The sequence below is a fragment of the Typopeltis vanoorti genome, chromosome 15 (genome assembly GCF_054136105.1).
Source record: "Typopeltis vanoorti isolate ZY-2024b chromosome 15, IOZ_Tvanoo_1.0, whole genome shotgun sequence".
NCBI classification, from domain to species: domain Eukaryota; kingdom Metazoa; phylum Arthropoda; class Arachnida; order Uropygi; family Thelyphonidae; genus Typopeltis; species Typopeltis vanoorti.
Genome location: NC_143563.1, coordinates 28,570,265 through 28,594,364, shown reverse-complemented (window position 1 = coordinate 28,594,364; position 24,100 = coordinate 28,570,265). Strand labels below are relative to the sequence as shown.

General features: G+C 32.5%; 1 protein-coding gene across 1 annotated transcript in view; it reads left to right on the top strand.

Annotated features, from left to right (window-relative positions):
* The first annotated feature begins 17,104 nt into the window (after positions 1–17,104).
* Positions 17,105–24,100, top strand: part of LOC150098547 (uncharacterized) — a 257,681-nt gene continuing 250,685 nt past the window's right edge. The window contains exon 1 of the mRNA XM_090405369.1: positions 17,105–17,234. Within this exon, the coding sequence (XP_090261495.1) occupies positions 17,141–17,234 (94 nt within the window). The 5' untranslated portion in view covers positions 17,105–17,140. The remainder of the gene's footprint in view (positions 17,235–24,100) is intronic.

The window sequence follows — 24,100 nt, the reverse complement described above, 5'->3', positions numbered from 1 at the left end:
GTCTTTCCGACCAAAGGGCTTCATCTATGTGGACTGAGCTACGGAGGCTCTAGATATGAAATAAATTCTATACATCCATATTATTATTATTATTATTATTATTATTATTATTATTATTATTATTATTATCTCTACAATCACGCCACAATTACTCAAGGGAAGAAAGGTGAGTCATGAAGTGTATCAAATGCCTGGAGGATTTATCGTCCGACGGAAATCAAATAACCTGTAAGAAATGCAGTAGGATTCTACACTTAAAATGTGCCGGCTTTTCAGAAACAACCTGGCAACGTAAAAACCAATGCAATACGCAAGGAATGGAAGTGTGTAATCTGCAGGAGGAACAAAGAAACGCACCTAAGGCAGCCACCTACGACGCAGCCGATTATACCTGAGGCAAAATCAGATGACGAACTGAACAGACAAAAAATGCAGGTGAGTCCTGTAATTTCAACTCTTTAAATATACTAATAGAAAACGGTCTAGAGATTATGAAAGCCAGCTTAGTAGATCTTGTGCAAGAACTCTTCAACAAACAACGAACAAATAACAAAAAAATCTAGTGAGTATGATGATTTGGTCAAACATAATAATTAAGTAGTGATAGAAGTGTTGCAAACGATAAAGGACATCAAAATCAGCATTAACGCACTAAATGACAGGCAACACAATTTGATGAAAGAAACATCTGAACTTCGTCAAGAACTTCATTCTCTAAAACTACAATACGAACGTTTAAATCAGCAACACCATAAAGAAGATCTGATCATAAACGGTCTTCCTGAAACTGCACCTACAGAAAAACCTCAGAGACGTCGTTTTAAAATTAGGCCATGCAATTGACATCCCCCTACAGCTTAACGACATTCAGACCGTAAATCGGATTCATAGTTCGTCATAGCACAAGTCATAGTTCGTCTTACAAGCAAGTCCACAAGCGACAATCTCATAAAAGCCAGCAGACAGAAAAAAAACAGTTTGCCAAGGACTTGATCACATTGCAAGGCAACACACCAATCTTCCTATCCGAATATTTAACACCATTCAACCAGAATCTGTTGTACCAAGCAAAAAAAAAGCAAAAACAGAAAAAAATTACCAATTTGTATGGATCAGAGATGCCAAGATATTCTTGAGGAAGTCATAAACTTCAAAACCGATACAAATTAAAAGCTCAGGAGACATAGAAAGGCTGCCACAGTGAAAAAAAAAAAAATCCCTCCTAATTAGTTCAAAAAGAAGACCACAATAAAAATGCATGTGAACCACCAAGACAGATGCAATAACACAGGATATATCGGCAATTTCACTTTGATCAGACCTCTCAGATCATTCATTTGACCTCCCAAACATCAGCCTACTTCCAACAAGGCAATCAAATCAATAAAAAAAAAAATACATATATCTAACTGGTGTCATCCTCAGATAAGCTCATTAAAAAGCTTCGAGGATGCAAGCAGAGACATTACATCTCAACCGAGATCAACAAAAAAAAAGAGAATTACTTATTACATTGAAGTGGTGTAGTTAAAAACAGTAAAAAGCAAAAATTGTAAAATATATATAACTTACTGTTCTACTATAAATGCTATTAAAAATGTAACCTTAATGCTGTAACTTTATCCAATTGCAAACTATAAATTACCATCCATAGTAACTATTATTAACTCATTTTAGAATACAAAAAACGGAAAAATGTGTATGAAATTCACTGTAAAAAATATATGTTATATGTAAATACTCTGTAAGATGATAAATAAAATGCTATCACAGAATAAAAAAAAATTTAAAAAATGATCTCCATAGAATCCGAAGATTTATTACCTGACACCAACAATGTCCATTAAACACAATACCTACCATTCCTCTTCTTAAACTCATTCACTACCAATACACTCAACAAGTCTCCAACAGTGACTGCACTTTTTCACTATCTCTCAAGGAAAAAAGCTAGTACTCACATTCCTATTAACTTGTTAACCGCAGAATGTGAGGAGTATCTTTTACTTAAAATATAAGGATAATCTCTTATTCTTTCTCCTCCTGCTGTCTATTAAAATTTTTCCCTAAATCTATTCTACACAACCGTTTTGGCAACTTTATATATTTCTATTCTCATTCCCTTTCTTCCAGCCTATCACCAAATTTTGCGAAACACACACACACACACACACACACACACACACACACACACACACACACACACACACACACACACACACACACACACACCTGAAAATAAAACAGGCAACTTTTTCTTCAAGTTAATCCCTGATTGCTTCCTGATGCAAACACACGTTAACTATTAATTGGGACCACTATGGGGTTTTGATTTAATAATTAAGCGTAGATAATATCAAAGTGAAAGAATGCAATATCATTTAACCCGGATCAAGAACTTAAAGTAATGGGGAGGTGATAATAATGAAGAAATGGAACGAATTTCAAGAAAGCTTTCGAGGGTGACAAGAGAGAACTACAAGCATAAACTGAGTTGAAGTTTAATGAAAGAAACACTGATGGTAAAGGGACATATATAAGAATATTTAGCATAATAAAATATTTAAATATTCGAAAAAGTCTAATTTAATAACCGGAAAGAGTAATCAAGCTATCGAAGAAATACGACGGAAGGGAAAAAAAAAATTAGAAAAGAAAAATCAGCTAATAAGTATGCTAAATACATACACAGCAGTTGTCATTAATAAAATCGCTGATTAAACTGTAAAACTGAATTACAACTGTAATTCAACTGTAATTGCAGTTGTAATTCAGTTTTCACAACTTAATTAATTTTAATTTAATTTATTTTATTTTTTATTTATTAATTTTTATTCATTTATTACTTATTTATTAATTTTTATTTAAAATTAATTTTAATTAAAATTAATTTTAATTCACAACTGAATTAAAACTGTAAAACCCAGGTACGGTTAACTAAGAAGCCAAGATTTATTTTATTGTATTTTTTAAATTATAGATATGTGGGAAAAAATTACTGGAAAATAGAGCCGATGATAACATAAGCTCTGGAGCGCACTTGCAGTACTTTAAATGAACACAGCTGAAGAAGCTGATAACTATTACCAGATGCTTATGCAGACAAGAGAGGATAATAGAGACCGGAAAGTCTCTTTCGCTGTGTGTGTGTGTGTGTGTGTGTGTGTGTGTGTGTGTGTGTCTGTGTGTGTGTGTGTGTGTGTGTGTGTGTGTGTGTGTGTGTGTGTGTGTGTGTGTGTGTGTGTGTGTGTGTGTGTGTGTGTGTGTGTGTGTGATACGAATTCATTCCATCCATCCATGAACTGGTAGAAATAAATATCACATATGGTAACACACATTCATAATAGCATAAATGAAGTGAACCGTTATCAGTAATTATGATAACATTTTTAATAACGTACATATTAAGAAGGTCATAAGTAGTTAATAACCAATTATCACTGAATATGTTGCTATTATTGTTAAATATTCTTTGCTAAATTTAATGACAGTGATTATTGGAAGTCTGATGATTCATATGCATCTGGCACTGTCGAACATGTTGATGCTGTTAGTAGTTTTGATAATTATTATTAATTGTATTATCGTTGATTAACGACATTCAATATCAACAGGCGCTAAGAGATTTGGGGTATATAAAAACAAATTAAAGGATTAGAATGAATGGCTGAATTTACAAAAAGCCAACTTATACAAGGTGGAAGGAGAGAAAATAGCAAGTATCGCTTTTCCGTCATTATTTATTTTCAGCAGTTGCTTTGGATGTGATCTTGGGGTAAGTTTACCTCCGAGCTCTCCGGTTTTTCCTCACCATATAGTCGTTGCGTTACTTTTACTTCCATACATATAATTGCATATACAACATTGCCATGATTCAGTAATGTCTTTTGATAGAAATTGAAATAATAATGATAAATAAAAAAATAACTATAAATATATTATTTTAATTATAATTTCATTACAGTTATCACATCAACGCAGTACCGTCGACAGGATGTAGCATAGAGGTAGCCTACCTTACGGCGCGGCTTAATAAGGGCGCTCTTTCAGCCATATTGCGATAGGCGCCGTCGCTACGCTGACAATTCCTATTAGTGTAGCAGTGGAAAGAAGTTTTTCCAAGCTTAAACTGATTAAAAGTTATTTGCGAACAGCAATGACCCAAGAAAGATTAGTTGGTCTAGCAACTATATCGATAGAGGTACATAGTCTATAATTTAAATTGAGAAGCGCTTATAAACAGTTTTATTGTGCGATGTCCCCGTAGAGCAAACATTTAATTAATATTATTATCTAATCATTTTGCATTAATGTTTCTCTCGTAATAAAAACAAAATAGCAATTGGAGATGTTCTTATATTTTGGAGATGTTCTTATATTTTTGTCTTATGATCCATCATGGGCGATATTTAATTGTTTGCCTGAGGGCGCGATCTAATCTAGCGACTGCCCTGCATCAACACATTCCTAGTTGATGTAATAACCCAAGACAATTTTAGTTGGAAATTAATTTGATAAAACTTTGTACACATAAAATACTCTGAATTATTCACGGCTATTTCATATGTATTAGTTCAGTTCAGTTTAATGTGCAAAATATGATTAAGGTTTTATTTTATTTATTTTTAATTACAAAATGAAGATAAGGCATCCAGTAGACTGTTTAATATAAGAAAAAAATAAGCCGAACATTTAAAAATCCAAGATTACAGAAATCAAATGCAAGCTGTAAGGGGGGGGGGAAATCACTTATGTTTCCACAAGTCATTTAAGTCACATTTGAGAAAGTTAATGTCAAGCTTACCTCCTGCTTCAGACGTTCCATTTATCTCGAGATATTTCTTATTTTTTTTTCCACTAGGATTCCGAGTTCTCTTAATAAGTTGTCCTAACTTTAATATAACGTTCCGATTTAAGTCATTTAGCATAAAATTTCCAGATCATAATCATTAGCGTTTCCTTTAGTTAAGCGAGTTGAAGAATGAATGAAAAGAAAAATCATACGGCCTGAAATTGTCCGTGTAATAATGATTACATAACATGCAGCCAGAGCAAAATTGTCTACTTTCTTAAACCAGTTAAAATATAAATATCTTAGAACAAAATATCATCCTGAAGCATCACAAGACTTCAAGATACCAGTACTCTAAAGCAGTGGTTCCCAAACTTATGGATGCATTTCACGGCCCTCCCCATCGAAAAAAAAAAAAAAATTGCAATACAGACATATATTATTATAATATTTATTGTATTATATTCAATACAATTTACATTCAAGATTTTGTTTGTAATTTTTTTGTGTTTCTTATCAATACCTTTGAAACGAAACTTATACGAATAAGCATATATTTAACTAATATTCATTAATCGCCGAAATACGCAGGAAGCAAAATTTGTTAACCAATACCAATGTGTGATTTTTTCCATTAAAATATAAAAAAGAACAAAAAAGAAATAATAAATAATAAAAATGAAATACGTTTTTTTTAAATTAAAAAATCTACTGTCTTAAAACATTTTAAGTTTGTTTTCATTATTTCACGGCCCCCTCAACAAAACTTACGGCCCCCAAGGGGGACGCGACCCACAGTTTGTGAAGCGCTGCTCTAAAGTAGCATTGCTTTACCTAAAAGATTGATAAAATTTCGTTAACTAATCTCAGTGAGTTTGACAGCAATAAGAAACTTATAATCGCTTGTTCTACATAAAATGGAAAAAACAAAACAACAACAAAAAAAACCTCATTATGTAACGAGAAATAATAGGGATTTATAAATGAGCTAAATAGCAGCAGTTACCTAGAACGTAAATTGTTCTAGGTAACTAATAAAGAAACAAACATGCCCATAATTCCGACTACTGGGAATAAGCAATAAACAAAATCTTTCCCATTACTAGCTAAAATTTATTGCCATTCATTACTCTACAAGGCTTACATGCTATAAAATGAACAAGGGATAAATAAATAAATACGTTCCTCGAAGATCATTATACTAATATATTGACTGTAAAAAGTAAAGCGCATGCTAATCGAAGTAACTCATTAACCCCAAAAGACTCGTTTCCTAATGGTCGAAAAGCAGCTTACTCACTGCCAGAAAAAAAAAAAAAAGAAAAAAAAAAGAAAAACTATCTTATTATTTTACAACATTTCCAGTTCGCTAAGATGTAATTACTGTTTGTGTGTTTGACGAGGGTGATTGCAGTATTCAAATATGCTGAAGTGCATTTCTAAATAACTGTTCAGAATAGTAGAAAATCGATTATAAAAGGTTGGTATAAATCCGAAATACGCATAACCAGTGTTGTCAGAAAGGAGAGGTCACGCACGACTAAGTCAACGATCTTATTTTAGGGATGGAACAAAATTTGAAGAGTACAAATAAAAAAAGAAATCCAAACACGAAGAAAAAACTAGTTCGACTGATAACAACAAATCTATCGATGCCAATGAAGAAATTTTACTTTTTCTGTAGTATTTTAATTATTTTACTGTAGCAAAATAATTTAAATATTTAACTGTAAATTTAAATAAATTTAAATGTAAATTTAAATTTAAATATTTTACTGTAGTATTTTAATTATTTTATCTTTATACTCCATCCACAAACAGAGTTACATGGTGTATTACTTAATAAATAGCAATATTTTATAGTCCATGCAAAAATTTCTTAAATAATACATGCACTACAAATGAAAAAAACAAATAAAAAATAAGCTTATTGGTCTGCAAAGGATAAAAAAAAATTATCAGACAACATAATCTTACGTACACTTTTATACGAGGGTGATCTGAAAAGTTCTCGGCCTAACAATGAAAAAACGAATTTATAATTTAATTTCAAAATTATTTTTATTTTTCGACACAACCTCCCTTAAGACTAATACATTTATTCCAACGATGCCCCAGAGTCATTATCTCGTCCCTGTAGTGGTTCTCAGTAAGATCTGCAAAACATCCCTCTACAGCTGCAATCAGCTCTTGATTCGGGAAAAAAAAAAAAAAAAAAAAAAACGCTCACCAGCAAGGAAGAGTTTTAGTTTTGGGAAGACATAGAAGTCAGAGGGAGCCAAATCTGGGGAATAGGGTGGGTATTCCAATTCATAGTGCAGATCCCTTGATTTTCCCATTGCCAAAACACTTTTGTGGGCAGGTGCATTGTCCTGATGAAAGATGATTTTTTTTCTGCAAACCGGGTCTTTTCTCACGAATTTTTTAGTCTAGTCTGGTTAAAAGATCGGAATAATATTTCACTGTTATTGTTTTACCCTTTTCAAGATAATTAATAAACAAAATGCCTTTAGCATCCCAAAACACCGGCCATGACTTTTCCTGCTGATGGAACCGACTTTGTCTTCTTTGGCGCTGAACAACCGTCTTCTCTCCATTGTTTTGGCTGCTGATTGGATTCTGGTGTATAATGGTGAATCCAGGTCTCATCTATAGTAATAAACCAAAGCACAAAATCAGTTTTATTCTTGTTAAAAAAGCTCCAAGCATTGTTCAGAGATTTTCATGCGAGTGCTTTTTTGATCTGCTGTGAGCAAGCCCGCACCCATCTTGCGCAAAACGTTTTTCATATACTATTCTTCATACAAAATATATCCTACACATTCTTTGAAATGCCTATAGTCTCAGCAATTTCGCACTTTGACTCGCCGGTCACTCAATACTATATCTTCCACTTGGTCAATGATTTCTGGTGTTGTTACACTTTTGGGACGTCCTTCACATGGATCATCTTGAAGGCTGGTACGGCCACATTTAAACTCGGCAGCCCATTTCTTAATTGTCGAAAACGAAGGAGAAGGGTGCCCATAAACTTTTATGAACTTCGAATAAATTTCTTTTGGCGTTAAACTTTCTTTTACAAAGAATTTTATAACCACACGATACTCGGTTTTATCCATTTCAAGGGATGCAGATAACACTTTTGCTTCAGACAGCACTATAAAACAAACTACTTGATAGAATGAGTTGCAATTTCACCTGGATGCTTATGACAGATGTACCAACTTAGAAAAAGAAAAATCGCGCCGAAAGTTGCTATCTGTGGTCGAGGCCGAGGACGTTTCAGACCACCCTCGTATACCATGCTCAGTAAAGACTTTTATAATTATGTTGAAATAAGTATTGATGTCCCTGTTTTTGAATGAAATATACTATGTATATTCCTGTCGTCACAGGTGGCTCATCATGCTGTATAAGCTAAAACAGATATACTCAAAGAGTCACTTGTTTTTCTGCATATGAACGAATAATCCACCGATGCGAAGTATAGTTGATACAGTTGTGAAAAGTTGGTCCAAAATTAACTGGAGGCAACATTATAAACAGATGAAAATGTAAGGGTGACACCTCTGTTCAGAAACGCACAGTAATAGCTACAAAGCTAACATCAAAGGAACAAAAGGCGATAGGAAGGGTAGCATGGAATTCTCAGCAGGCTGATATGGAAATGATCAACCAGGAATTCAAAGAGTATACAGGGATTTAGATTAGTAGGACATATAGTAATAGACGAACGGTCTTGGTTTCAGTGAAAGAGCATCTTCACATTAACCAAACACGAACGACGGCAATCAGCAACTCACCATCATGACTGGTCCTTTTCATACGTCAATGTCAATGTTATAGAGTGATTCATCACTCTACATCCAATTTTTCTGATCAGATGAGCGAATGTTAGTGTGAGATGTGTTTATCCTGGAGCTGTTTATCCTGGTATGGATGGGGAGTTTTGGTTGTAGTGAGCGCAATAATCGCAACCAATAGATATTCCTTACTTTCGGATAATACAAAGCTTTCTACATTGTAGCAGTTTTACGAAAGAGAGCCATAGTTCTTTCAACAAGCTAATGCACTGTGGCATGTTGCAAATGCTACTGCGATATGGTTTGAAGAAAACGACGAGGAAAATCTTCACTGACCTGCATATGTCGCGATCGTAATCCAGCAGGACCCTTATGGGACGAATTAAGGATATTAGGTGCGGGCTAGAAAAGGTATCTACCATGAACCGGTAAGTATTCAAAATACTTGACTATATTATGACAGACTGGTGGAACTATGCCTAGAAAGTAAAAAGCATGATAAGCACTACTGGGCACCATGCTGAGGTGAGTGAGTTTCATTTGCTTACTTTTCTTTGAAATAGCATTATGTAATAATTATTTCAACACAGTATATATTAGAAATGAATCATTTATATGGAGTGATACTGATGTTGAGTTCCAAACCGAGATTTGAATAGTTCGGAGAATTTTCAAATTCAGAAGTACGAGTATTATATTAACAGAGCTATGTTGCAGAGGGTTGAAGAAACATGTGATCAAGGTGTAGAAGTAAACAGGGTCGAAGTTCAATACTAAATAATGCAAAAGAGGTTAATACAATAACGAATGGAATGATAATGAGATTACTGATAAGAGGGAAAGAGTTGTTCGCACAAGACTTCAGTTAAATTCATTTCCCTGAAAGCTGAGTGCAAGATTCTATCTCTTAGATTTCAGCGAGAAGGGTAAGAGTAATGTCGAAGCTTGGAACATAGATTATGAGCAAAGACTGAGAGAGAGAGAGAGAGAGAGAGAGAGAGAGAGAGAGAGAGAGAGAGAGAGAGAGAGAGAGAGAGAGAGAGTTGTTTGAAGAGTTTGGTAAATGGGAGGAAAAGATGTAAAGCTTACGAGATCAAAACTAGTTATTCCTTTTCTTTTCTTCCCTCACCCCTTTTTTAGATACTGGAAGAAGGAACGGGACAAGAAAGTCCTTGGAAATGGTATAATAATATGGTAAGGAATTGAGTAGATTTATTTTATTTGGATGGAGAGAGTGAATGAAGAAGCAGAATGTATTTATGGAGAAAATGGAGTTAACGAATGGTTTAAGCAAATATTATATCCTGAGTTTTTGACACCAATAATAATAATAATAATAATAATAATAATAATAATAATAATAATAATAATGTTCCATCCCCCATCTTAATGGTGAAAATGAAGAAGAGAATCATACCGGATCAGTCGACGCCCAGGTCATCAAGGACTACGTCAGATGTTGGGGATCCTGGCATCAGACGACAAGTGGGCTAAAGAAGCCAGCTCTCCTTGCTGGGCAATCAGGGCAGGAAGCTGAAAAGCGACTGGAAGAAACCAAATGTAAAAATGGTCTGTAGAAGAAAACAGAGAAATTATGAAATGTTTTTACAGATCAACACCAGAAAAACGAGGTTTCAGAAAGCGTATGCATTTAATTTGGAAACAAAAATTCCCAGAATCTGAAATAACAGAACAAAGGCTTATGGACCAAAAGAATTTCATTTTCCGTAACAAAATATTTACTTAACCTTGAGCTGAAAGAGTTATGTAATAAACCATCAACTCCAGTAACAGAAAATCATCAGGAGGTAGCTATATCAAACTTTGGAATTCAACTCAGTAAACATCAAGCTAACGACATACCTCAGAATGTTTTGGCAGAAGGGCAGTGTAAAATGAAGTCAGAGATAGTGGAACTTATGAACTCCATAAATGACCGTATAAGACTACCACCATTAAAAGCTTTACAACAATCTAAGCTAAAACAGCTCCTCATAGACGCAAATGCTGTAATTGAAACCATCACAACCAACAGTATAAAGGAAACAAATCAGCTCCTATACAGCACAGCCTATATCATTTCAGTGAAGCTTGGCTGCAGACCGAAAGAGCAAAAGCCGAGGATGAAAGAATCTGTACCATTGAAAATCCGGTTAGAACGAAAGGTCAACAGGCTTCGAGCTGATCTAAGCAACTTAAAGAGCTTTAAAGAAGGACCAGTTGAAAAATAATAACATGAAAAACAAACTGATTAACACATAAAATATGGTCAACAAAACAATTGCTGAAGTTACCGAAGAGCTAGAACAAAGAATTACAGCGACTGTACAGAAAATTAAAAGATATGAAACAAGAATAAACCAATATGTACAAAATATGCAATTTCGACAGAACCAACGTCAGTTCTTTCAGTCTCTCCAGAGAAATACAAATGCAAACAATCATTCACCCGGAAAAGAAGAAATACTCAATTTTGGAAGTCAATCTGGGATAATCCTATTGAACACAATAAAGATGCTTCATGGATTAAGGAAATAGAATCAGAAATGAAACAAAAAAAATACAAAATGTTATTATCACTAAAGAAATGGTCAGTGCTCAAGCTAGAAAATTAAAAAACTGGGTGCACTTTCGCAAAGACGAACTACATGCATTTTGGTTAAAACATCTAACCAGTCTACATGATCGAATGGCAGAACAATTTAATTATTTGTTGCAGTCAGGCTCAGTGGAAGACTAGATTATATCTGGGCGCACTTTTCTCTTCATGAAAGACAAGGATAAGGGTGCAGACCCAAGTAACTATCGTTCAATAACATGCCTACCAACTATGCTTAAGCTATTCAGTGCAATCATAGCAAATTCCATATACCACTACTTATCAGATAATCAGATTTATCCGATTGAACAAAAAGGCAATTTTCAAAAATCTAGAGGAACAAAAGACCAGATCCTTATTAATAAAATGATTCTCAGAAACTCAAAAAGACGAAAACCTAATTTAAACGTGACATGGATAGACTACAAGAAAGCATTCGATTCCCTCCAACACTCCTGGATCTTAAAATCACTAAAAATATTTGGAATTAGCAAAAACATATGTTCGTTTCTGGCTACTGCTATGAAATCCTGGAAAACAACATTAATAATGAATAATGAACGATTTGGAGATATCAGCATTAAACGTGGAATTTTTCAAGGTGATTCCTTGTCACCATTGCTCTTCAACATTTCTTTGATACCTTTTGTCTATGATTCTGAAGAAAACAAAACTTGAATATGAAATTCCTAAATGTAATATTAAAATTTTCCATCTGTTGTATATAAATGACTTGAAGCTATATGGAAAATCGGCCCAGCAAATAGATTCTTTATTGAACACAGTTCGTATTTTCAGTCAGGACATCAAAATGGAATTTGGTTTAGATAAATGCGCAAACATTAATGACACTAGCAATTTTAATTTTGATCACGAGAAATATATAAAAGCAATTTCAGCTGACGAACACTATAAATACCTAGAAATATTAGAAGCCAATGATATTCTCCACTCGAAAGTTAAACAACAAGCAGCATCAGAATACATTAAACGAGTTAGAAATATTCAGAAAACAAAACTAAATGGATTAAACACAATTAGAGCAATGAATTCTTGGGCTATACCAGTGATCCGGTACACAGCTGGCATAATAAATTGGAAAAAAGAAGACCTAGACAAACTAGACCGCAAAACTAGAAAACTAATGACTATGCATCATGCATTACATCCACGAAGTGATGTTGACCGGTTGTACCTACCGAGGAGAATAGGTACCGAGGGGTCTGCTGCAAGTAAGACAGGCTGTGGAAGAAGAAGAAATTTGTTTAAGAAATTACATCGACAATAGCTCTGAGCCAATGCTTCAAGCAATTACACAAGAGGGCCTTCTAAAAGCAACAGGAAACAAATCCGATTACAAAAAGGAACAACAAAATATCCGATATGTGCCCTGGAAAAATAAACCCTTGCATGGCCAATTTTTTCGTGATACTGAGGACAAAATTGACGTGAACAAGACATGGCAATGGCTTCAACACGGATACATTAAAAAAGAAACAGAAGGATTTATTCTAGCAGCTCAAGAACAGCATTACAAACTAATACAATCAAAGCAAAAATTTTCAACATCAATAATAACAGCAAATGCAGATTATGCGATCAGAAAGATGAGACTGCAGAACATCTAATCAGTGCCTGCAGCAAAATAGCTCAAACTGACTACAAATACCGCCATGATTAAGTGGCCAAAGTAGTTCATTGGCATGTATGCAAAAAATATGGCTTTCCTACTTCTGATAACTGGTGGCAGCATAAATAGAGACTGTATTGGAAAACGAATTTGGGACTTTAGAATACAAACTGATCGGCATTTGGAACACAATAGACCTGACATCACAATTATCGAACATCGACAGGTTTGGATTATCGATATTGCAGTACCCAGTGATAACAACATTAACAACAAAGAACTGGAAAAAATTACTAAATATCGAGATCTGGCAATCGAAGTTGGCCGACTGTGGTTTAAACACACCAAAGTCATCCCAATAGTTATCGGTGCACTTGGTGCAACTTCAAAGAAGCTGTCCAACTATTTACAGCAATTAAAAATCAATGAAGCGACCCCATATGACCTACAAAAAACAGCATTACTTGGAACAGTCCATATTTTACGACGCTACCTGACGGACATTCTTAGATTCTTGGGTAGAATATGAATTGTTCTGAATCACCAGTCAACTTTTTATTTATATGATATCTTGTTTTGACTCTGTATCAATTATGTGAATAAAAAAAAAATTTAAAAAAATAAAATAATAATAATAACTATTTATTGTTACAAATTTTTTTAAAAGCTTAAATGATTAAAAACTGACGGGTCATGTATGAAAATATCAGGACAATGGTTAAACTATAACAGACAATAATCTCAGTAGGAGGAGATCGCTTTTTTTTGGGGGGGGGGGGTTACAGTTACTTCATTAAACTGTGAATAATACATCACACATCCCAATGTAGAAGTTTCACAGACATTATAGAGATCATGTAAGATTTATTACGAATGGATTATAAGCTTAGAAACACTAGTTTCTCCTGGTGATGCGTTCCTGCAAATATAAATAAATTAATTAAATTAAATAAAAATAAATGCAAATAAATAAACAAATAAAATTAAAAAAAATTCCTTAGTATTTCCAATAATAAAATTGACTGAAGAATTCACTGAAGCAAAGAGAGTATTTTACAGTTTATTATATTATTAATGACTTAAAATGTCAAGCAGGGACATTTTAAGAAACCAACCAATAATTAACATATGGTGTTGATAACCTTTATTGATTATGAAAAAGCCTTTGACAAAATTAGTAGACAAAAATTGTTTAAAATATTAACCGATTTAAACATACCAAATCAACTTTTATAATCCATTCAAGAAATATATACAGGAAATAAAATAGCAGTTAAATTAGAACACATCCAGAGAATGGAAAGATATATCAAGAGGAGTTGACAAGTATGTACCCACTCACCTCTGGTTTTCAATATATCTGGAAACAGTATAACTCATTCGCTATACAAATAACTCCACAAATGAAGATAGATAGATACGCTACTATTTGCAGATGATTAAATGGTATTAGCTACATCAGAAGATGATTTACAAAGATTTAAAATCGTTAAATGATATCTCAAAACAATATAATATGACAATATCTAAAGAAAAAACAAAAATAATGGCATTCAAAGGAGAAAACCTAATAAGAAGTAAAACGGTGATAGATAATAAAATATTAGAACAAGTAAATACTTTCAGATACTTGGGATGTGATTTATCATACGAAGAAGAAAAAGACATAGACACCAAAATATCAGACTTTGTCAAAGTAAATGGCATAATAAAGTTTTTACTAGCCATTCCTAGTACAAAACACACTAGAATCAGACTATATAATGTCTTGTCAAAATCAGCTCTACTATACGGAAGCGAAACATGGACCGTAAAAAGAAAAGGCGAAAAACGAATTCAAACAGCAGAAATGAAGTTTCTCAGAAAAACAGCTGGATATACCAAGTGGGACCATAAAACAAATAAAGAAATCTTACAACTCTTGAAAATAAAACCAATTAATTACTACATAAGACAGTATAAACAAAAATGGCTAGAACATTTAAATCGATTGGACAACAGCAGACTACCAAAAATATTATACAGATACAAAATAAGTGGAAAAAGAAGAATCGGAAGACCAAGAAAGAGATGGCATGAGACCGGGACAGGCCACTTGGCCTAAAATCCATGTTAGGAAGAAGAAGAAAGAAGTGTTGATAACCAACACAATCCTAAAATAGAACAACTGCAGATTCCTCAACAAAAAAAAAAAAAAAAATGACATCTTCAGTTATCTAGTTTCCCAGTTTGAACTTTATTATTATTGAAGTTTTCTATTTGTAAAAGAAACTGATCAAATCACACACACACACGCACGCACGCACGCACGCACGCAGATAAGATATATAAAATATATATTGATCTTAATATATCTAATTTCAGATAATAATTCATCAAAATGAACAGCTATAAAGTCGCACATTTTATCAACGCATATCTTTTATGGTACATAGGAAATACGATGAAAAATCAGTATAGGAAATGAGCTAGTATATTTGATTAAAATGAAACAAATTAATTCCAAGATATCCAATGCTCTATTTTTAGTAATGTCATCTCTACTTACCTTGTTTAATATGAATCCTATAACTTGATTATATAAAAACATCTGATCTTTCCAACATTTTCCCTAGAAAGATTAAGTAACAGCAAAGAAAAAGGAGATTACCGAAATAATGGAAATAATTTGATTACATTTAAGGTTCTCTATCGTGTTCTACTCATATATTATTCTACTTTCTGCTAAAGGCATTTTAATCAATGTACTTAATTCAAAACAGAATAGTTCAGCATAATGGAATGCTCCCATCTTAACAACATAAGGCCATAAAATTTTATAGCTAATTACTTAAAAGTTAGCGACAAGAACATGGTATCCGGTATCTAAAAGCTTTGTAATCAGATTTTATATAAAACGCATGTATAATGTTCATATAAGAAAACTTTTTCCCGTAGTATTGATTCCTTTTGACTACTATACCTCTTTAAAAATTGTATACGTACTTTTCAGTATTTGCAAACTAAAGTGCTAGACTTCAAAATCCTTTTTTTAAAAATATATATAAAAAAAGTATCACAATTGCGCCTGTTTTCAACTAAACAAAATATCTGTATCTGAAATGTTTATAGTGTGCTGTGGTTTTGGAGAGTAGCAACCAGCATATTTAATAATATATTATTATTATCATTATTATTAAGTAGTTTCTTCAGGGGAGTCAAGCACTCATCAATATATGAACATCTACATCGAGTTATTAAAAAAAAAAAAAAAAACGTTTGTTAAGGAATCTTGACTTTAATAACTTTAATAAAAGTATTAAAGTCAAGAGTCCTCGACTAACGTTTTTTAAAAATATCTGTTAGATATTAATGCAAATTATTTTCATTTTGATAAATCTAACTTAAAAATGTTTATTAATTATATTCACTTAACGAGAAATGTTTAACTTTTTTTCAAATAGATTTTTAATTATGCTATTTCTAAAAAAATTATACACGCATACGTCACGAAGCGAGAAATTCATAATTACAATATTAACATAGATTTGACTTGATTTCAATATGAAACGAACAGCGACATTTATTTGTTTGTTTTTAGATTTTCTGTTCGTAGCAATAGACTAATATTTGTATAAAAATATTTGATACACGAGAGCGAAATACTTTCAAATATATACATATAAAATCTTAAATTATAAATATGTAAAATATATAGGAAAGCAATTTTCATTGATTAAAAAATGCTACAAAATCCCCATTATTATTATTATTTATTAAAAAATCCATTCGAGCTAAAATCCTTCTATTACAATTTAATCTTCATTTTTAGAACAACATTAAGATCGTAAGATCTCAACTGCAATATTGATTAGCAACCAAATCATTTAAGCAATTATGTTGATAACAATTTCTACTACTTTTCATAACGAGAAGTATTTTGAAGAAAATAAACGTAAAATGCAAATTAATCCTTTCCTTTCCTTTCAAGCGATAGCTTAATGCATGCATCCCTAATCTATAAATATGGATGAAGCCGTAAATACAGCTCTCTTATTTGTTCCATCGTGCCGTTACTGTCCTTTTATTTATTAAGTGTAATTAATTTTTTTTTTTTTACTTTTCTTCTTTGCATAAAAAAAGCTCTCTAACAAAGGCGCTCGTAGCGTTGTTACAGACTGAACTCAATATTTAAAAAAAAAAAAGAAGAGAAACACTGTAATTCCAAGAAAAGACACCCGGAGGCACCACTGTACTTTGTTCTCAGCAGTGGACTGTTCATATTTAACACTAGTGAGTAGTGCTGGGGAAGCAATAGTAAACATGAAGTGTTTCGCATGATGATCAGAGCCATGGGGAGCAGATTGTTGGATTTTTGTGTTATCACGTTCTTTGTTATTGGCAGCTTTCCCTGGATCGTCGATCTGAAAGGTAGGAGCAATCTTACGTAAGTCATAACCCAGCAGACGATAACAAACCATTCGTTCGTTACCGAGCATTGCTACCACAGTGTGATGCTGAGAAGCTTGAACCACAGGGGTTGAATTGATTACACTAACATAACGGTGTGGTTATTTAATTGCAATCTTACCAGTATCAGAGATTATGCGATCACGAAATTTACTCTAAGTAGTAGACCTCAATGAAATATAATTATGATTATTATTAATCTTATACTGGTATTAATAAATCTAGCGCAAACAATATTATTTAATATTCTGGAAAATAGTTTAATTTACATCCAAGGCAGCACTGTTTGTATAGCATGCTTGTGGTAATTTGCTATAATAAATTATTCATAAATATAATTTATGGAGGTGTCTCGTAATAATAGTAATAATAATTTCGCATGACACATATATTTATTAATATATATATGAACATAAATCAGAAAAAATAGCACTTGTTTGACTTAACAGGTTATTTTTATAATCGCTCTTTTTAAAATACAGACCAGATATTTCAAGTTATAGTACCGATATAATTTATTATTATTATTATTATTATTATTATTATTATTATTATTGCTATTATACAATCTCCATGGAATTAGAATATTCCTCACTGGAATCTACTTAGACATGTCTATAATAATATGGAAACGCAGTCGTTTATCTTTTTTTAATATTTATTTAATATTATTTTTATTTAATATTATTTTTATTTGTCACGAATAATTGATGTTCCAAATTTAAATATATTAAAATATTTAAATTTGGAAGAGAATACTGTAGTTAATATGCAGAACTTTTATTCGAAAAGATAGACAAGCGCAGTGACCTCTATATTATATGTGTAGAGACCAAACACAATATTTAAATATTTAATGTTTGCTTTATTTTCTAAATTCAGTCAGCTATATTATTAAGTTAAATATCATATTCTTTAATTATATATATATATATATATATATATATATATATATATATATATATATATATATATATATATATATATATATATATATATATATATATATATATATATATATATATATATATATATATATATATATATATATATATAAACGAGTATTTATACTAAGATAAAGTTTCAAAGTTTCAAATAGCTATTTTGATAGCGCAAAGCATGCAGGAATGCCCCGCTTTTTGCCACAAGTTCCTTGATATTTATTTGAAATATGTCATTGGTGATAGTATTTTTGTCTTCTATTTTAAAGTATTTTAAAGGTTTTAACTGGACAAGCTATTGAACCTATATACCTATATTTCTGATGATAAACTTATAATCAGAAATACAGGTATATCTCGAATATTCAAAATATACTGGTTTGCCGGAAGTATTTTAATTAGATTAATCTGAATTTTGTTTTTAACCTCGGTTCTTAATTAAATATATATAAGTGTAATAAAAAAATTTATTCTGTTGAAGTTAAGATCATTAGTTTGAAAGAAAGAACGCTTAACAGCTTCAATTTGGCAAATATGTTTTACTTGAGAATTATTGTTATTATTATTTAGAGTTTCTTCGCAGTGGAAAATTCGTTTGCCTTTGCAAACGAATTTTTAATAAAGATAAGTTTATAATTATCCTTTTGCAAATATTTTTATTTTCCCTAAAATAGTTACCTTTACAATGCTGAAATTTGCATTTTCAGCTTGGCATTTTCAGACTCTTGTTTTCAACCTAATTTTTATATAAAGTTTGAGCACAGTGCACTCTGCCAAAGAGCAAGTTAAAAAAAATTTTTTTTTTTTGCAGTTATTCCACTGCGCGACGAAGTTGTAAGTAGCTATATAATTACACATAGTTAAGTGTTTTTCGCAAAGTTGTTTTAGTTACAGAACACTATGCAAACTGATCTATTCTATACAATTGCATATTATAAATTCTGAATTTATTATTATTATTCTTCTTTTGCAGCAAGGTTTTTGCAGCTGGAAACTCATTTGCATCCCGAAAACAGGCAAATCGGCCAAAGCACACACCCAATTTACAGATAAAATAAATTATTAGCGGGTGTTAGTGCCATTATATATAGATAATGGATAATTGCGCAGCGTGTAATTGAAGGATTAAGGTATGTAGATTATGTGCGCTGTATGTCGTACAGCGTCCTCCCTTGATGAGTCCTTGCACTCATTGGAGGTGTCAAATAATAATAATAATAATAATTAAATTTCCCGTGTAGTTTGTAGTTTACAGGCATACAGGAAGATCAGCTGCCATAAACTTAAAACTGAATAAACTTAATTATTAAAATAGATATCAATACCTAGGCTTTTGAGATTATCGTAAATAAATTGTGAATAATTTTAAAGAAGTTGCAACATTATATTCTTATCTCTTGGATTGGTTTCATTTCTTATTAGCAGGCATATATCAGTTTTCAGTTATAAGAAAATAAATTAATTTATGGCATAGGTAGGTATTGAATTATTCCTTTTTGCGCGTTAAGGAACATCTATTTCGTGCCTAAAATAGGCTAGAGATCATGATGTTTAACAAGCAAAATAACTAATATTATATACTTCCCATAAAATAGCCATTCAGTGTGTATGTTGTTTTTTCCTATATGCTCCATTGCATACAATGCTTATATTACATGTAACTTCCAAGTGCTGATTAATTTATATTTATATTTTTGTATCAATATTCATATTGTCATTTAGATTTTTACATCTATATTCTTTTACATCTATTCTTTAGCCAGCCGATCAACTCTCTCGTTTTCTGCTACCCCAGTATATGCCTTCACCCAACAGAACTTGATTTCCAATCCCTCTAGAATGAGATTCGAAACCAGATTTCTTGTCTGTTCTATTAACGCTAGGTGTAGTTTTAATGCCGTCTCTAGTGCTTCTCCTGTCACTGTAAATTTTTGCTGTCTTTTGATGAGAGGTGTTGGGTTCTAATTCCCCGAGATATGTAAGTGAACAAACTATATCTAGTTCATCTGCTTGGTTGTTGGAACAAGTGGGGGAGGGGATTCAGTCTAGAGCAGCGTTCTTGTATAATGGATTGTCTGTAATATGTCAGTGAAAAACCAACCGACATTTCTTTCGGTTTTGCTTCCGTCAGTGTATATATGGAAATCGTCACTTTCAGAGCTTTCCTTCTCCTTAGTATGTTATCTTTGCCGGGTGAGGTCACCTACTTTAGTGAAGCGGACGTTCGTAGTAATTTGGATCAATGTTGAAATTTCCGTTATATCTTCCGGAAGTGGCTTCATATATAAGAGAGAATTCTTGCATTTTCAGGAAGATCGGAATTACAAAAGCAATAACGCAAACTGCTTCGAAAGATATTGTCCTGTGTTCTTTAATTATTTGTATCTATAAGGCGTTAAAACTCTGTTTAACTTTTTTCGGTTTTCCTTAGATTTTAGTGCATATTTCCAAGCAGGTGCATCATAAGATATCAATGGTAGTATAGCTCCGTTATATATTGTTTTTAGCGCTCGTTGGCCCAATGCCCACTTTATCCTTGCTGACTTAGCTAGAATGTATACTATTTGTAAGCTTTTTTTCAGCAACATATGAGATGTGCTTGTTGAAGGTAAATTTTTCATCTATTGTTATTCCTGGGTATTTTAGTTCAATGGCTACCTCGAGAACTTCCCCGTTACAGGTTGTTTTTCTTTTTTTGCGTGAGATGTGGAGCATTTTAGACTTGGTGTTATCGAAGATAACTTTCTTCTCAGGTGCCGACTCTGCAATTTTAAAGTGTTCTTCGTTGGCCGATACTTCTAAGCTGTCGCGTCCCAGAATCATTATCACCGCATGATCAGCGAAAGCTATGATTTTGTTTCTGTAGTGAAAGGAAGTCTTAATTACGAGTCGTACTGGATATTCCTGATGGTCCACAGTAGAAACTTCCGGACAGCCTCGTTGGACTTCATTCGTTACAGCTGTAGTTTTCAATGTCGTGGTTGCTCTTTTGTCTGTAAAATAATTTATTGTAAGGTAGAGTAGATTTTTTCGGACATTTAAAATATCTTAATTGATTAATTAAGGCTGGCCACCAATAATTAACGGTAGGATCGAAGGCTCCTTGTACATCGAGTGAGATCAGTAATACGTCTTTTTATTTCTGTAGACTGTCATCTGTGAACCCTTTAACTTCCATAACTGCGTCTACTGTGCTTGATTGGGGTTGTAACGCTTATGTAATTATGTTAAAATACATATTAATTACTTTATTATTTTATTTTTTATTTTCTTAGAGAATTAGAGGTTTTAGTTTTGAACAGGTTGTTCGTATACAGTTTGTAATAGGAAAAATTATTCTTATACAAACTGTTGTATATACGAGCAGTTTGTATTAGAATGCAATAATTTTCTTAAAAATTTCTGAAGGTAATAATTTAAAAAAAAAAAAAAATGAATAACGTTTATTTTATATAAATCGTGTTAGCGAAATGAATTAGTTTCAACCCAAGAGAAAACTGCCGATGAAATTCGAAGTACTTATATAACAGCATTGGCATTTTGAATTACTGTAGTTTGAATTGCCTCTGCAATTCCATTTATGCAATTTATTTAAACGGAAACGTTGCTTTACTAGCTTGCATTTTATACTTACATTTTTTTAAACATTTATCTAATTATACAGTAAAAAACTACTAATTTTCAGATGTATATTTACGAAATTTTGTGTTTCATTTACGAAATATAAATTTGAAGTAAAGTGCAATGTTATGTCGCAGCGAGTACTTTTTACAGGATAATTTGTAGCCTACAGATGATGTTGATGCAGATTATTAATGAAATTATATAATCCAAATATAGAACTGAGAGAATCCGGCATGTTTTGCTGTTATTGTTTACGAGCTAGCCCTTAAAATAACTTTTAAAAAGTTAGAAACGTTACCTCGATATACATAGCTTCCATTTTCGTTATTAAGATTTCATTGCCCAAAGGCATTTCGTAGGTATAAAAAGATTGCTAATGCCAGTTTACATTGAATCTAAAAAAGTCAACACACTAAGCATTAGATATTCAGCAAAGCATGTTCAGTACTTGGATCTGCCTGAAAGCAGTCGTTCTAAGAGAACGTATCTTTTTCTGTGAAACTTGACTTTTCTTTAACAGTTTAATATTTTGGAGAGAATACTGAAAGAAGGAAAATAGGCCTCAAAAATTTAAAACCATTCTGCATCCCTTTTTTAGGCATTCTTTATGGATAAAATAATAAAAAAGTGAAAGTGAGAGGCACAAAACTTGCGTCTTTTACTTTTTTATAGTGCTTGGTTTCGAAAAATTAAAGACGGTATAGGATGCCTAAAAATAAAATAATAAGGAAGGACAGACGACTCAACAACAGCTCAGCCACATACATTGTATGACATAGGAGGACATATTCTGACCGTTAACATATTCTTTAAATAAATATATCTTCACAACGATGCTTGATTGGTAGCTAATAAATAATGAAAGACTTAATATAATTATTCCGGTTTTGTGACCACATGTTTATTAAAGTAAACTGTTTTTAAAACTAAACAAGTACTAAAAGCAACACCCGACAAGTTTCGTTAGTAGGCAGACTAGCATCTTCAGGGGTAAAGAGAACTAAATGAAAGAAAACACAGATTATCTTTCTCCATCTATAGAAAACCAACAAACACAGGAAGATTTCTGCACGCTACTTCACATCACCGCCCCAAGCAAAAAATAGGCCTAATAAAAACCTTAAGGGATAAAGCATACAACATCCCCAGTACAGAAAAAAAACGGAAAGAAGAAATACAATACTTAACACAGATCCTACAACTGAATGGTTTCAATACTAAATTAATTAAGAAAATTCCCAATACAGCACCTACAAGAAACTTAAATAAATAAGATTTCAAGAACGCAGTCACCCTTATATCAAGAATGTCACAGATAAATTAGCCAAACTTCTCTACAAATACAACATAAAAGTGACTTTCCTGCCACTTGAAAAAATATCAAGATCTCTTCATCCTCCGAAACCTTCACATCACCCAATGAAAAAACCAGGGGTTTATAATATTCACTGTTCCTGTGACATTTGCTATGTGGGCCAGACGGGGAGATCGGGAGAAATCCGCATGAGCGAACATGAAAAGGACGCACAAAATAAGAGAGAACAAAAATCAGAATTGGCATTTCACACAATCTCTACCGGTCATGATGTACTCTATATAGATGTCCTATATAGATAAGAATTGTCCTATATAGATAAGAATTGTTTCACAAGAAAATTCAAAGAGGCAGCAAATACGATTAAAATTCCTACGCAATGCAACAACAACCAATGTTTGATTTTAAATCAAGCTTGTTCATCGTTTATTAAAAATTTATCAATTTCAGACCTCGGACAGAGTGAACCACAGAATGCGACAACAAATAGCATTGTCTCCAGCTAACACTCATTAACGATTGTATAGATCTGTTATTCGGTTTTTTAACGACCGTTTTGATGTTCACAATACCGACAAATGAACTAATTTTCGTAATTTCTAATAGTTTATGCTTTAGACTTTTAGTTCTCTTTACCCCTGAAGATGTTAGTCTGACTAACGAAACTTGTCGGGTGTTGTTTTTAGTACTTGTTTAGTTTTAAAAACAGTTTTCTTTAATAAACATGTGGTCACAAAACCGGAATAATTATATTGAACTTCTTAACCACAGAAACCTCCTCACGAATGAAAGATTTAGTTCTTGCATTCTTTGGCATATCGTAAAATTGTAGTTAGGAAATAAATAAGAATACCAGAAATTGTAATGTTGCCATACTTATAAGGCTTTGAGTTAAGGCTCCATTACAACACTTTTTTCTTTAGACATGCATTAAAAGGCTAATAATC